Source organism: Pteropus alecto, unplaced genomic scaffold (genome assembly GCF_000325575.1).
Source record: "Pteropus alecto unplaced genomic scaffold, ASM32557v1 scaffold157, whole genome shotgun sequence".
NCBI lineage: Eukaryota > Metazoa > Chordata > Mammalia > Chiroptera > Pteropodidae > Pteropus > Pteropus alecto.
In genome coordinates, this window is record NW_006440626.1 from 1,779,799 (window position 1) to 1,795,469 (window position 15,671).

Here is a 15,671-nt window from a genome sequence, read left to right on the forward strand (position 1 = left end):
CCCTCCCTGCACTGATGCCTTCTGTTGACCGTCGGCCCTGCCCCCTGGAGTGGAACTCCCTCTGATGGGGCCGGTTTGACTCACTCGATGTCCCCAGAGCCGGGAGCAGTTTCTGGCCCGTGATAGGTGCTCGACGAGTCTTCATGGAGAGAACGGATGGGTATTTCTCGCTTGTCTATAATATCACTGCATTTTTTCATTCTTGATCCCATTCTTAAATTACCAAAACTACCAGAAAGACAAGGTGGTAATTTCTCATGTCGTTTTGTTAATAATAAAATGCTAATGATACAGACTTATAATTTTTTTCCAGAATACCTTTTCACGTCAGTGCTATCCCAAGACTGCAAGACATCTTCAAAATCAGTTCTTCGATGAGCCATCGAATCATCGCATTAGAGTGATCACAAAACTCTTGCCTTAAAGAAGTTGTTTTCCTGATTTCAACATGTGTCTAAAACGCGTTCTCTTTCAGGGATAAGCTTATGGACCATTATCAAGATATCAGCAAAGCACTGTCCAGACTAGACAGATCCAGAGGCGGCTCCATATCCATGTGCAGGATGCAGAAGGTGCTGCAGGACTGTGGCTGTTCACTCAAGGAGGAGGAGCTGACCCAGCTTCTGCACAGGTTCGCTTTGGCTGGGCCGACCGTTGCTCGCTGTCACTTATACTTCCCTGTCCACTCAGCTGGGTGCCGTCGAGATAACCGCCACATCTTCCCGCGGCCAGGCTACCTTCTGATGGGTTTGAGTTGACACAAGGCAAAAAGAGAAAGCAACTCGGCGAACGCACAACTTCTCCCTCAGCAGCGTAATCATCACTTTGAACCAGTTTTTATTTTATCCAAGTCGTTCATGCACTTGGGCAGGAGTCAGACAGCTCAGCGAGGCTTATGAAAAACAGTAGGGCCTTTGCCCTGTCGTGCTCCGCGTCCCCCTCCCCAAGCGTCAGCAGCTCCCAGCGCTTTAACGGCTATCTTTTGGCGTCACTGTGCATTTCTAAGTGACAAATTCCATAGCTACCTGTTGAGTTTTTACCATTGGGCCGTGTCTGCTGACTTCCCACCAGGAGGGCGAGGATCAGACTCTCCCGCATCGCGTGCCACCGACCGCCTCACCCCTCAACCCCACCCCTCCACTGCCCCCTGGAAACTCACGCAAACACAAACGTATCTGCACAGCCTCCCGTGTCGCTGCGTCTCGGTCGGGGGTCCGTCGGCGTTCAGGCTTCATGTTATCGTGACTAGCGGGTCACTTTTCCTTTCCTATAGTATTTCGTTTTCCCTGCGGTTAATATTTATTTTATTTTTTCTGTTTGCTTAGTTTCCATGTAATTATTATCACTAATTAAACCCCCAGCTCGCCCCCACTGGTAAATCTCTTTATTTTAGTGGTTGCTCTAGAGTTGGCAACATAACGCTAACAACTCTCCGAAGTCCCGTTTCAGACAGCACGATGCCACTTCGTGGGTAGCGTGCGTGCCTCACACCAGAGATTCCCAACCCTTTCTCCTGTCCCCTACCTATAGCGCTGCTGTCATTCACTTTGCTGATTCACATGCTGTAATCGCCCAACACGTGGTTGTTGTTGCTTTGAACACTAATCTCTGAGATCGGACACGAGTCAGAAAAATGAAAGATGTTATTTTACCTTCATTTATTCTTTCTCCAGTGCTCTTCCTTTCTTTATGTGGATCCAGATTTCTGACTAAATGGCTTTCCTTCTCTCCGAAGAGTATCTTTCAGCATTTCTCGAAGGGCAGGGCAGCCGGTAATGATTCCGCAGTTCCTGTTCGTCTGAGATAGTCTTTACTCCTCCTTCACTTACACGGATAATTTCACAGGCTATAGAATTCTAGGTCGCTGACTTTTTTCTTTTGACACTTTAAATATTTTGGTCCACTCATTTCTTGCTCGCATGATTTCTCATGAGAAGCACCATGTAATTCCTGTCTTTGTACCTCTGTAGTAAGTTTCCCCCTGCCCCTGGCTACTTTCGAGATTTTCTCTTTGTCTTCAGTTTTCCACAGTTTGGCTATGATATGCCCAGATGTTGATTTTTGGGTATTTATCCTGCTTGGTATTTTCTGAGCTTCCTAGATCTGTGCTTTGTGGTTGTCATTAATTTGGGAAAATCCTCAGCCATTATTACTCCAAATGTATTTTCTGGTCCTTTCTCTCTCTCTCTCTCCTTTTTTTTTCTCCTCCTGGTATTCCAATTATTCAGATATTATACTCTTTGAAATTGTCCCACCGTTTTTGAATATTCTGTTATTTTTTTCCTATTCATTTTTCTCTTTGCATTTTAGTTCGGGAAGTTTTTCTTGACATACTTCAAGCTCAGTGATTTTTTTTCGTCAGCCATGTTCAGTCTGCCGATGAGTCCATCAAAGACATGTTTCAAGATCGTTACACTGCTTTTTATTTCCCACATCTCCTTCTGATACTTCCTTAGAGTCCCTCTCTCTCCGCTTACATTATCCCTTTGTCCTTGGGACTTGTCTGTGTTTTCCATTAGAGTCCTTTATGTACTAATCAGAGTTAATTCAAATTCACTGTCCAGTAATTCCAAAATATGTGTCATATCTGAGTCCGGTTCTCGTGAATTTAGTGTGAGGTTTCATGTTAATTTGGGGACGAGTCGGGCTGTGTTGAATGTTGTAGCCGTCAGGTTCTTCCAGCACCCTTGCTTTTGTCCTTTCTGTTTTGGGGGGCTTCCCTGGGAACTCCTTCTTAAATAGAGTCAACGTTTCGCAGCTCTTTCCACTGTAACCCACTGTTATTATTAAGTTGCTTTATATTTATCATATGATTTTATTGGATAGATTGTTTGTTTCCTGGAGTTTTCAATGTCCTTTCTGTTTTTCCTCGTATCATTTGCCTTTCTTTTGCCTTATCAAATAAAGACAAATCCAGACTTAGTAAAGAGATTTTTTTGAAAAGGCTATTGCAGTAGGGAGGGGCGGGCTGTTGTTTAGGGGAAGGAGAATCGTTGCAATAGGGAGGATGCTCTGACCGTGAAATCTGCAAGCAGGAAAGAATAAGCAAAGCTAGAAAGAACTGAGTATGGAGGAATGTGATGATTGCACAGCACAATCAGACAGTTGAGGCAGGAACTGTCTTTCCTTGTGGTCAGGGTCTCAGGAAGGGGCACTAAAGAGGGGCTGCTCCACATTCCGATGCTGGCTCAGGCTGAGGGTGGGTCACATCAGGGGTCAGAGAGAGGGAGAGAAGCTTAATTAAAGCTTGGTCAGGAGGGCAAGGTTTTTTTGTCCAGATTGGTCCCATCTATGAGAATGGGAACTTGGAGGTCTGTGTCCACTTTGTCACAGGCAAACCTAACTGCACCCATGTGCCTTTTCTAAGTCATGTAGATAAAGAATGGCTCTTTGCCATAAGCCCTTCTCAGGGACATCAAAGGAAGGCAATTTCTTTAACCGTCATTGGTTTCTAGAAGTGCGGGACTCAGGTAAAGTTCAACTTGTCAGCCTTCAGCTTTCCCCAGCTTTCTCCCCTACTTACTATTCTCCTGGGCTTTTCTCCTGGTGCCCTCCATCCTAGAGCCTGGCCCCGTTCTCCTGTCCTGTGTCTGCTGCCCAAGAGTATCCTGGGCTGCCCTGTCGTTCTGGACTGCCTCCCATTCCGACCTTCCATGTCTTTTTACTTCTTAACGTACATCCTTAGTTTGCTGGAGTACTTCCTGAAGTAATCGCCCAAGAAAGGGTACAAGGAAAGGAAATTTTCTGAGTTCTTGTTTGTCTGAAAATTTTTTTATTCTCCTTCACACAGATGGCTAGCTTGTCTGAGCATAGAATCCTAGGGAGAAAATTATTTTCCCTCAAAATTTCATTGCTTCACTGTGCTCAAGCTGTGAGAAGTCCAATGCTAGTGTGTGTGTGTATGTGTGTGTGTGTGTGTGTGTGTGTGTAAAAGGACCATTTCATCTTCAGATGCCTCTTCTTCTTTAAACAGGTCTTCTCTCGCTAAATCTATTTCCAGCTGAATAAGAATTCATGTGCATTCAATGAATAAATCACGGAAAAATAGCCCCAGATAAATAATTAACTAAACGCTTATAAGAGTGTCTTTTAAAACATAGTTAGGCTTGATACTTTTATAAACGACAAAAGGACTGTGGCATTTTTGTAGTCCACCTTTCAATGCGGGTGATCAACTTTTCTACGAACCGAAACCTTAATAAGGCCCCATGGCTCAGTTGCTTGTTTCTTCTCAAAGACCTCTTGATGATAAACATCTCTGTTATTTGTAATTATATGTAGATTATTCTTTTCTAGATCCAAAATAGACTTTTCTAAAAAAAAAAAAAATTCTGAGATTAGCATATGCATTTGATTTTATTACTAAATTTTAATACCGAGTTGGCAGTTTATCCTGCTGATGAAATAGAGCTGATTGCCCTTCCCTCGCCATCTCCCTCACGCGAGCCAGTGCGTGGGGCCCGGGGAGGCCGCTCTGCAGCTGCGGGTTGGAGAAGCACAGCTCTTGGCTCGTTTTCCTTAGAAGCAGATATCTGAGCCACTGGAAACTTCTCTCTCTGGCTTACCAACGTTCCAGGCTCTTCTTTGACGCCCACTTCATCCTGATGAACGTTTAGGCGTTAAAGGACCAGGAGCATCCAGGGAAATAAGTTACAGAGATGTGAACGGGGAGTGCAGTTCAACCTTATTTTGAGTTATTTTACATCTTTAATAAAATGGTCTCGTTGTCATGAAACGTATATGTTCTCTCACAATATACTCTGAGGACTGGAAGGTGCTTTCTTCTGCTGTTGGCATCTAGGACGGGAACTGCCGTTTCTGCGGGGATGTTCTCGTTGACATACTTAGTCAGGTGGAATTTTTGAGAAAATCCTAAGCTACATGGGTTTTGTAAAGATATCTTTTGAGTGCTTCCAGCTGACAACTTAGTTTCAACCGTCCCTGAAAAAGAATTCTCGTATGTTTTTACTCGGGTCCCCTTTTCCGTTGACATAGGTCCCTGCCTTTGACTTAGTTCTCTCGCTCTCCCATCCCCCTGCCGCCCCTCAGGGCGGGCTCTCGGAGCTCAGGCCTCCAGGCCCGCAGCCTCCAGGATCCAGGCCCGCAGCCTCCAGGCTGCCTCCGACACAGCCAGCCATCAGATAACGCTGCTTCGCTGCTGTCAGGTCCCTGCCCACGCACTTTCATTCGCCTCTGTCACAGGCCATGTTCCTTCGCCGGCCTCCTTGTCCCATCTTCCGCTCGCCCAGGCTGTGAGTCCTGTTGTCCAGCCTTCAAGCCTCAGAGCTTCAGGGCAGGACAGTCGGTGGCCTCACCAGCCGGCAGTGGCCCTGCGGTCTCCCCTCCCCTAGCCCTGACCTCGTTCCCTTACGTGGCCGTTTTTGTGCGCGCCTGTCTGCTGTGATTCGTATGCATCACCCGCAGGCCAGGAACAGTGTCTGCACGTTATCCATGTTCTCCACGCCGTTCTGTGCTCCGCAAGTGTTGGTTGAATGAATCAGTGAGAGGGTTTTTTATTAATATATTCATTTCTTTCTTTCTTTTGGGACAAGTTGGGGGATCAGCTTGCAAAATAACTCCATCAATTACCTGGACTTCTTGAGAGCAATGGAGAACAGCAAGCTGTCAACTCAGCCAAAAGAAGAAGAAGAGGCCGTGCCAATCGATTTTGCGACACTAAACCCAGAGGAGGTTCTGAAGAACGTTCAGAAAGTCGTCGCTTCCTGCGGCCCGGCCCTGTCAACGGTATGACAGCCAACAGAGTGCCTTTGCTGTGAGCACTGAGTTCTGGGACCGAGTCAGTCCACAGACAGTGGCTCCCAGCACCCCCGCCCCAGGGCCCCGTCCGCCCGTCTCCACTCTCCTTGGGGTGTCGGAACTCAGACGAGTTGGTCAAAATCACATCGTTCGTTTGAGCAAATGTTTATCCATTTTTGATCTATAAAAAGCTACCGCGATTGCACCCCAGCACGTGCTGTCTGAGTGCTCAGTGTTTAGCAGACGCTGGGCCTGGGTGGGGGCAAGGGGTACCAGGCAAAGCAGGCAGAGAACAGAGGCCCTCAATGACAATGGGCTCGGCACATCCCGTGAATTTGCTGGGCCCACGGAGATGAGTGACTCCAGATGGCCTTGAAGAGCTTGGCCAGGGCCGGGCTGTGGCACTAAGACTCACTGCCAGGAGCCAGGGGAGGGTGTAAGAAGGGAGACCCGAGTACCCTAACATTTTAGACTGACCTCTGTATGACAGCATGGAGTGTGCCAGGACTGGGCATAGGCGGGGATGATGCGGTGTACAGTGCCACTGTCCTTGCGAAATAGTGCTTTGGCCATGCTCCTGGCGAGGGTGTGGTCTTCTAGCCAGGCCCCCATGTGAGTCTCCCCTGCGGCCACAGGGAGAAGAGCTAACACTGTGCAGACGCAGGTCCTGCGGTCCAGTGAGACGGGGGCACAAAGCATCCATGTGATGCTGGTGCGCGTTGCCCGACAGGGCTGTGTCCGACAGGTGCTGGCGAGGCTGTCCCCACGTCTGCCTGCGCAGACTTCCAGGCCCACTCAGAAACCCGGGACACGTCCACGAACCCCCCGGGGCAGAGAACGCGCTCAGTGTGGGGAGGCAAGGCTCTGGATTCATGGGGAGAGGAGGAGAAAGCGGGGGGCAGCCCCGCCCGCCCGCGAACGGTCTGGAACGCCAGCACACTTGGCCTTTACCTTGGAGAGCAGAAACGTTTCGCAGCTAGGAATTCTCTGGGACGGTCCTGGCCCCCAGGGGTCTGCAAACTCAGATGTGCACAGGGACCAGGAATAACATAAAGGAGGAAGGGGCCATGCGGGGCCAAGCCAGAGACACAGCCCGTGGGAGGGCAGCTTCTCCCTGGCCCCGGCCCCAGCCCACCATCGCTGAGCCGAAAATGCCCAGTGCTGCTGAATCCTTCCGTTTTTCATGAGAAGCTCTGAGGCCGCCTGAGTTCTAAACGTCAGCAATAATTGTTCAGAAGTGCTGTGCAGGCCAAATAAACCCATTCGCAAGGTGGCTTTGCCCCCTGCTGACTTAAAGTGGCACCATTGAACACCTAGGGGGATGTTTCTCAAACTGAGGCCCGTGGAACCTTTGGGAGGAACCGTGGCGCTCGCTTCTGAGAAGCAGCCCTTGGCCGACGAGGTTTTAAGCACAAGAGTGAGGTTCTCTGGCCAGGAGGGCTGGAGGGCGAGAGGGCACGCGAGGCAGTGAGCCATCAGGGTGCATGCTGGACACGCGACCGCGCCTCTGCCCAGCACTGGGGACGTGCCTCAGACGCGTCTCGTCCACCTGGTACTTAGGTGGACTTTTCTAGGTTTGGTTCTGCCACCCACCCTGTGGGTGGCAGGCTGGGCTGACACGGGAAGCCGCGCAGACCGGGGTGCGGGTCCCTCTTAGGCCTGCCGGGCGCCTCCTGATGCTCACCTCGCACCAGTGCCTGACCACCGCGGAGCGCTCGGCATTTCCCCGCCGGCCGGCCGTTTTCGTGGTCTTTCTCCTGCACATCTGCTGAGACCCACTATGTGCCAGGTGCCTGGCACAACACAGGTGCGTTTTCCAGTTGCCGCAGTAAAACTTAGAACAACATACATGAGTTATAAAGTCCCTATTTTTTATATCGAAGAAGCTAAGCTCAGAGAGGTTACGGGCTTATGGGGGCAACAGAGCCGAGGTTCGAGTCCACTTCCGGACCGTGTGGCCAGCGGTGTCTCCGCTCGCACAGCTGCCTGGTATAGCCACGAGCGAAAGATGAATTCGAAGCTATGGAGTATTTTAAGGTTAATTTGATTACACATAATCGCCACCCGTGGGCTGATGGTGTGTGCCTAATTAGCTCTGAAAGGGATTAACTGCAAGGGAATTTGGTTTTGGGTCTGCAAGCACATTAAATTCTTACTAAAAAAAAAAAAAAGAGATCTTAACCTACCACTTGATCCAGATTTCCTAGTGCAATAAAAATGAATGGTTTTGTTTCGACAGATGGAAAAAAAATGTGCTTCCTTTTTATAGCGCATTTTTGCACTTTTTCAGTTTGGCTGCTGTGCCGCTGGGTTGGCACCGTCCGCCCAGCCCCTCTGGCACAGGCACGGGGCGCCGGGCGACCTCCCGTGACACGAGGGCACACGGGCGCTGGCCGAGGGTGAGGTGACGACGCAGCCTCGGCACACAGGCCTCCGGGGCACGTAGCGGAGTGGTCCGTTGACAACTCCTGGCCACTTCCAACATCACCTGGACACCCCCGCCCCCGCCCCGAGAGAGCGGGATCGCACCTGAGGCTCCTGATACGGGGATCTGTGCTCCAAGGAGCTAGAATTTAGTGACCGAGAGACCCTGGGCGAGTTAGCGGGGCCAGGGCTCCTCTTCACTCCTCAAACTCTACCTGAGTAGGAGCGAGTAACGTGAGCGTCCCCGCGACACGCCGCCTCCCCCACCACGCGCCGTCCTTCCGGTCTGGCTCTTTCAATCACGGCGCATTTGTTCAGTAATTGAGAACTTACAGGAGACTTGCATACGCTTGATTTCATCCACATTTAGCAGACGCAATACTTCAGAAAAACAGTTTTGAAATATTCACTTGACAGTAGCATCTGCTTTTTTTTTTTTTTTTAGGCGTTTTCTGCATTGGATAAAGAGGACACTGGTTTTGTAAAGTCTTCGGATTTTGGACAAGTTCTTAAGGATTTCTGTTACAAGCTAGCAGATAACCAGTATCACTATTTTTTGAGAAAATTGAGAATTCATCTAAATCCCTATATAAATTGGAAATATTTTCTCCAGAACTTCAACTGTTTCCTCGAAGAGGTAAGGATGTCTGTAGCATATAAGCATCTCTTTTTGGAAAAGGGCTAAAATTAGTTTTTGCAGAATGGATAATTTATTAAAACCACGTCCGATAAATTGGCAATCACCTCATATAATTTGCTCATTCTAAATGAAAAATTGGTACAAATTCTACATAGAGTATGAGAAGGGAAATATGTACCTGTTAGCTCATTTGAAAGTTATTTTGTTTTCAGAGGAGTCTGGGTGCTTGCTGTTGTCTGGTTGGTTCTGCGTGCTCAGGAATCTTAGATCCCTGAAGACGATCTGGTGTCCCAAGAAGAGGGGCCCATTTTGCGTCAGGCCGGAGCCGGCAGCAGCGAAGGAACAGGGATCTACTCGGGAGGCATTTGTTGAGAACCTACTATGTGCCGGGCCCTGAGCCATGTATCAGTCAAGCGTTGGGTAGAGGTAGATGTCTCAGCAGGTCCTGGGGGAAGTCAGGGAGGGCTTCCTGGAGGAGGGAGAGTGGCTCACCCCTGGGCTCATGTTCCTTCCCAGGTCTGCTTCTCTGACTACACAAGCTGCTCATTCTCAGGTTGTTTCTTGATCTCTAAACATAACTGGGCCAACATTAGCAGCAATTACAATCTAGTGTCAACCAACACGGGTTTCTTGGATCGCCATTCCATGCCGAGAATGGACACGCAGATGCCATGGCCCCTGCCCTCACGGAAGGACAGACGAAAATACCCATGTGAAAGATCCACAAGAGTCAGTTTGCCTTTCCCCTGTGGCCGGATGCTCAGGCCATCTCCGACTGCACACTCGTGTGTAACGAACACCTAAGTGCTCGAATCCTCCCACACTTATCTAGGACAGGCTCTCGGAAGCGAGCGTCCTGGAGCGGAGAGCAGGCGGGTGTTTTAGGGCCGAGGTTCATTATAACAATGACGACCACCGCAGCCACTGCAGGGCGCTTTCCGAGGGCAGGCACCTTCTTCGCTGTCCTTCGTCCTCTGTAGAACCACAGGGCACCTGCTAGTCATGTCCGTCAGATAGGTGAGACGGCCAGCAGTGTGCCCAAGAAGTCCAGGCCCCAAGTCCATCCGGCCCCCGGAGCTCCGCCCAGTGTCCCCTGGGGGACCACGGTCCTCTCGCCTGTGCCGTTGAGATGGAGATTCCTAAGCAACGTGGACTATCGTGTCGCGTGTCTTAGAGCTTTGTATATGACATTATATTGCATTTCATCTTCTGCGCTCATTTTTTTCTGGCGTAATGGCATGGGTTTAAGATTTATCCGTGTTACTACATAGGCTTTAGTTCATTCACTTAAGCCGCTATAAAATCAGTCTGTCACATGAATACTGTACTGAGCGAACATAGCGCTGCTCAGCCGCTGTCCTGCCGTATTGAGCGTGTGAGTTGGTTGCGGCTTCCTCCGTTAGAGGCAGAGTGCCAGCCAACCTCTGTGGCTGTCTCCTTGTGTGCACAGAAGTGCTGGGGCGGGCAGGTGTGTGCCCTGCTTCCCTGAGGCCAGCACAGCGGATGCAGCGGTCAGTGTGCATGCCCCTGGCCTCATGTGAGAGTCCCTGACGCCCCACGCCCCGCTAATCCTTGGTATGGTCAGGTCCGTTAATCTGCCCACCTGAGGGTCGGTGAGGCCAGGTGATCAGCCATCCAGGCTTCTTGTCTGCGAGTGACCGGGAAGGGTCCCATCCCTCTGTTGATGCGTGAGCTGCGAATACCTTCTCCTAGACTGTGACTCATCCTGTCTCCCTGTTCATGGTGACACTTGCTATTTTTCATGAGAATTATACTTCATTCTGATTTTTAAAGAATGCACAGTCACTGGGGAAATTTTGCAAAGCACAGGAAAGGATGGAAGAGGAAGCAGTGGGGTACACCCCACGATGGCAGTGTGACGAGGACAGCCCCCACTGCCGTTTGGCGAGGCCGCCTGAGCTCCGGCCCTCCCCATGCATCTCCTCACCTGGTTGTTGTCTGCACTGTGTGAAGGGACAGTGTCCACTTCTCAGGAGAGGCACACAGGCCCCGGAAGCCAGGTGCCTGCCTGGCCACCTCGGCCGGCAGCGAACCCCTGACAGGATCAACTTCGGAGCCGAATGAAGCTCTGTCCATGTGCCTCGGAGAGCTTTTGCTTCTATTTTCAATGCGTTTTTCCCCAAATCTTCTTATTGTAGTAAAATACACATACAGTCTCACCATCTTACCCTCCTCCGCACGCACAGTTCCGTGGCGTGAAGACCACCCACGTCGCCGTGCAAACAGCGCGTCCATCCATCTCCACAGCCCCCGTTCTGCGAAGCCGAAACTCTACCCATCGAGCACTGCTGCCCCGCTCCCCTCCCCGCCTCTGGGGACCGCGGTCGCACTCAGCTCTGTGAGCGACCCCTCCAGCAGCCTCGCGGAGGCGCAACCCTGCAGCGCTCACGCCTCTGCGACTGGCTCCTTTCCCTGAGCGTAGCGTCGTCCTGTTTCGGCCACGTGGTAGCATGCGCCAGATTTTCTTTTTAAGGCCGACAATAATCCCCTGTGTGACTAGACCATGTGTTGCTTATCTGTCCATCCACTGGGGCTGAGGATCGTCATGACCCAGCTTACATTGTAGAAAAGCCGCAATGGCTGCCGGATGGAGAGGGGACTGTGGAGGCCAAGGGCCCGAGCGGGGAGGCAGGCCACACACCTGAGGAGGACACTGCCGATGTCGCCCAATTCTACACACCTTCGTGGAGCAGTCAGGCCTTGCTGGTGGCCCGCGTGTGCCACGAGAGAGAACGAGCCGGGAATGTCCCCGGCTTTTCAGCTCTGAGTGGGGGGAGAGCGGGCAGAGAGGCCCTGCTGGGCCGGGTGGCTGACGTGGTGTGGCTGACCGCCGTCCCGGCTGCAGGCGGCGTCCAGTCTCCTGCGTTCTCATGACCATAGTGCGCTGTCACTGAGCACCTGTGGGAATGTGCCCGGACCCTTTCACGTGTCTGACCGCCGTGGGCCCTCACAGCAGCTCTGTCCAGAGCTCACGAGGCAGGCCTCAAGCCTCCGTGTGGCCGCCAGCGTCCTCGCTCACGGACCACACGACCGCGGGGCGAGTGTTCCCAGCGCCGGCGCTGCCCGATGTCCTTTGCGGAGTCCCCTTTGCCTCTGGAAGTGCTTGCGCATTGTTGCGAGGAGCTTTTAGGGCCGATTGCAGTGTGAGTGACGTGGAAATGTGCTCAGGGCCTGGAGCCAGCGTGCCGGTCTAGGTGGGGCTGTGGCTGGGGACCAGGGGTGCGGAGATGCCACCGCCAGGCCTACCGCACGCCGCCTCCTGCTTTTCCCGGCCCGTGTGCAGTCGGTGGCGGAATTGCGGGTTATCAGCCCCGGGGTCGGCCTGGGGCGTGGGGAGACCTTGCTCAGAAGCCGCTGCTCCAACCAAGGTGCATTTACCAGGAGGACGAGTTGGGGCAAAGGGAGGCCATGAAGGTGCCCGGTGTGAGGCTCAGCGCGGGGCGACCGCATCAGGCAGTTCAGGAATGTGGGGTACCCGTTGTCCTGTTTATTTGCTGATGGGGGGTGGAGCGGTGACTAGGGCAGAGCACTGGCACCCTGCATCCCTTGCTTCAGAGCTCAGGTCCCTTTCTCTGAGCAAAAGGAGACTCATCGAGACTCGTGAGCAGGGACACGAGTCGCCCTCCTCCAGGGCGGCTGGGACAGTTAGGATGCTGTCATCCCGACCAAGCTGGTGTCCTTCACAGAGGGAAAATGAGTAAGAAATAACAGGCACAGTAAATGCGTCGTCCTCAGGCTCATTAGAAACGACACCCACTAGTCTTCCGTTCCCCCAGGGATGCACGGGCGGGCGGCAGGTGAGCAGGAGATCACAACGTAATTAAGATGGTCGGCATCTCTCCTGGTGGCGTGGTCCCCGGAGAAGTCCCTGGCTGAGCTGAGTCCGCTCTGGAAGGGGAGGCACAGCGGTGGGCTCGTGCGCGCTCGCGCTTGGTAAGGCCTCGGGTGGGCCGAAGCTCACGGGAGCAAAGCCGACGACCTCCCTCCCACTCATGGTCCGCCTCCCACGGCCGCCGAACCTGTCTTCGGCAACTTCGGCCAGTCTCATGCCTCGCGTGCCCGTCACAGGGTGGCTGCCACGTTATTTCCAGATCCCGCCGCGTGGCTCGCCACGGTGTCTCGTCCCCTTCTCGCTCCTCTGCCTCTTCAAGCACCCCTGACGTCAACAGTGTTTCTCGAAGTGCAGGTCGGGGGCCTCCGGGCACCACGTCACGCTCTGGATGTCACTCTCGGGTTCGACAACCAGGCGGGTCCCCCCAGAGGCCTGTGAGCCAGTGGAGAAGGAGGGCGACTTCGGTCCTTTCAGATGGGAGCAGGGAATTCGCATCGCGGGCCCCGAGCCACGCACCCAGATTCAGGCTGAGAACCACTAACCTGTGTGGCACACAAGAAGGGGAGCCCGGGACTAAACCTGCACTGCTACCCAGTGGCTCAGTTAAAAAGTAAAAAAAAAAAAGGGGCGGGGACAGTGCCGGCCGACAGCATCGGCACGTTTTTCATGAGACTCCCATAAACCGGGCGAAAACAGTATCTGAATTCCTGTCCTCAGCCCGTACCTCTTGTTCACTTCTGAGAAAAACATTTTACATTCGAGCGCTACGTGCGAAATATAGAGTATCACCTTGTTTTTAGGAGATCATTCCTGTTTAACATTTCTTCTAAGTCTTAAAGTACAATTTCACTATCTTCTGTGAATATAAAAATAGCGCTCAGAGCAGAAATAGAATTTTTAAAAGACATAGTAGAAACCCATATAAAATCTCTCTGCTTTATTACCATGGAAATAATGGAATTTTTTTTTTTAGCAAAACATCCTTATTCGATGCAGAGCAATTGTTTTGTCACATTCTAGCCAGCAGAGAGCCAATGAGATCGTCCCTTGCTTTGTGCTTATGACATATGGTCTTTAAAGTCATTTGTGAGATGTTAAATACCTTGAATATGGTTTTTTTCCAAGACAGAATGTAAGATTGTGGTTTTCGACCGAAGAGGAGACCGTAAAGCACATCAAAACGTTTGTAATCTTTTATGAGCGTCGTATTTATATCAGCCGCCAACAGTGTTACTTAGACTTAGCTTTCTCTTCACTGTAAATATAATGGTGTCTATGTATTTTTAATGAATGTGATAAAGAATTATAAAGTTTGCTTTTCAGGAAAGGGCCCTGTGATTAATGGGCATAAATTAGGTAAACTATTAAGACATGTTGTTAGGAAAGGCTACGTCCCCGTGATGATATTGCAGTGATTTTTAAATGTGTTCCCTAAATTTCTCTCGTTCTCTACTTGCCAGCGAAAGCTTTACTACCTGTCGCCTTGGAGACCGCTGAGGAGGTGGCAGGTCGTGAAGGGTAGCTCGGGCTGAGTTGGCACTGGAGTGGCCTCAGTGACGGGCCAGGGCTTGGGGGCTGTTGAGCCCTCCACGCGTTCATCAGCCACAGCCTACGTGCCAGCAGCAGCCCGCCCGGCAGCCCCACAGGGGTCACGTGGCAGCCCCACGGGAGCCGGCCAACCTCTCAGGCCCACCTGTGCGTCCAGCGAGCTGGCCGCCCTGGTCCTGGCACCAGCCCGGAGTGAGCACTCACTCAGACAGGCCGTGGTGATGAAAAGCAGCAGAGCAGAAGTGACGTTGTCACAGAGGGTGAGCGGTTAGGTCGTGCAACCTGCTCACGTTACTCGACTGCCACTTAGCGCGATGCGTCCCCGTGCTTTTAAGTGAAAAATCTCCCAGATCCGAGTCAGTGGCAGCCGCTCCGCGCGTGCGTCCCAGGCCCCGCCCGAGTCCGAGCCGCCTCCTGGGGCGATGCAGTGGTCCCCCCACCAGCCCCAGTTCCAGTGGCGTGGGCAGTCGGGGGCCAGGCGCCGGCTGCTCTACCAGCTGAGCTGCCAGCTGGGACTCTGCCAGAAACAGGACAGGGGTCGGCCACCCCAGGGAGCGTGGCCTGCTTTCTGATGCTGCTCACAGAAACGTGCAGGGTCCACGCCAGGCTGGCTCCCGCCTGCCCCCCGGCAGAGGACGGTCGTGTGTCCCCGTTCTCCACCCGAGAGATGTCCTCTCACACAGAGCTGTCTCAGGCGGAGGGCGAGGTGACACTGAACCCAAACTGAGTTTCTAGTAAAGTAGAAAATAATAAAATCTAAACAGGTGACTTCCCCCAAAAGTTCTGTGCTCCCACAGGGCAGGGCTGGGTCCTGCCCGCCTCATGTCCATCACTTGGTCCGGCATCCGCAGATCCCAGCGTTCCCTCTGGAATCTGGGTTGGCACTGTCTCCTGATCCCGGCCCTCAGTGGGACACTGTGTTCACTATCTGTGGACAGTGTCGCACCCCGTCTGGGCAGGCCCCATGCATTGGGTCTGTCCAGAGCCATGACAGTCTGATTTATAATCTGATCTAATTGGAATTTTTGAATCAATTAAGCACAGAGGCGAGCTGTTCCACTGATTCTACAAGGTCATGGCCATATTAGGAAGCGAGGAGTCAACCCAAGAAGTCACTGTCCCAAATAATCCTCACAGAGAATCCCGAATCCAGCCGGCACTAGCGTGTTGATTATCATCGTCCGCCTGTGCGTCTGACATGTAGGCGAGCTCTTCGCATTCTGGCTGTAGATGCCCCATCTGACTGGAAGACTCTTAACTTTCCACGTGCAGCCGATGTGAAGGAGACTGTGCGCCGGGTGCTGGACAGCCAGGTGTCCCGGCGGCGGGGGACAGGTGAGCACACTCATGGTCCCCGTGCAGAGGTGACTGCCCCAGCGGAGATGGCTGTGACCATTCACGAGCGGACAGCAAAGTTCCATCTCTTGGCTTTGACCAAGACCTGAACTT

General features: G+C 52.1%; 1 protein-coding gene across 6 annotated transcripts in view; it reads left to right on the plus strand.

Annotated features, from left to right (window-relative positions):
• Positions 1–15,671, plus strand: part of EFCAB6 (EF-hand calcium binding domain 6) — a 183,415-nt gene that overhangs the window by 145,824 nt on the left and 21,920 nt on the right. For all 6 annotated transcript variants that reach the window (XM_025050627.1, XM_025050628.1, XM_025050632.1 and 3 more), the window contains 3 exons: positions 476–631; positions 5,553–5,745; positions 8,627–8,818. In XM_025050627.1, the coding sequence (XP_024906395.1) occupies positions 476–631; positions 5,553–5,745; positions 8,627–8,818 (541 nt within the window). The remainder of the gene's footprint in view (positions 1–475; positions 632–5,552; positions 5,746–8,626; positions 8,819–15,671) is intronic.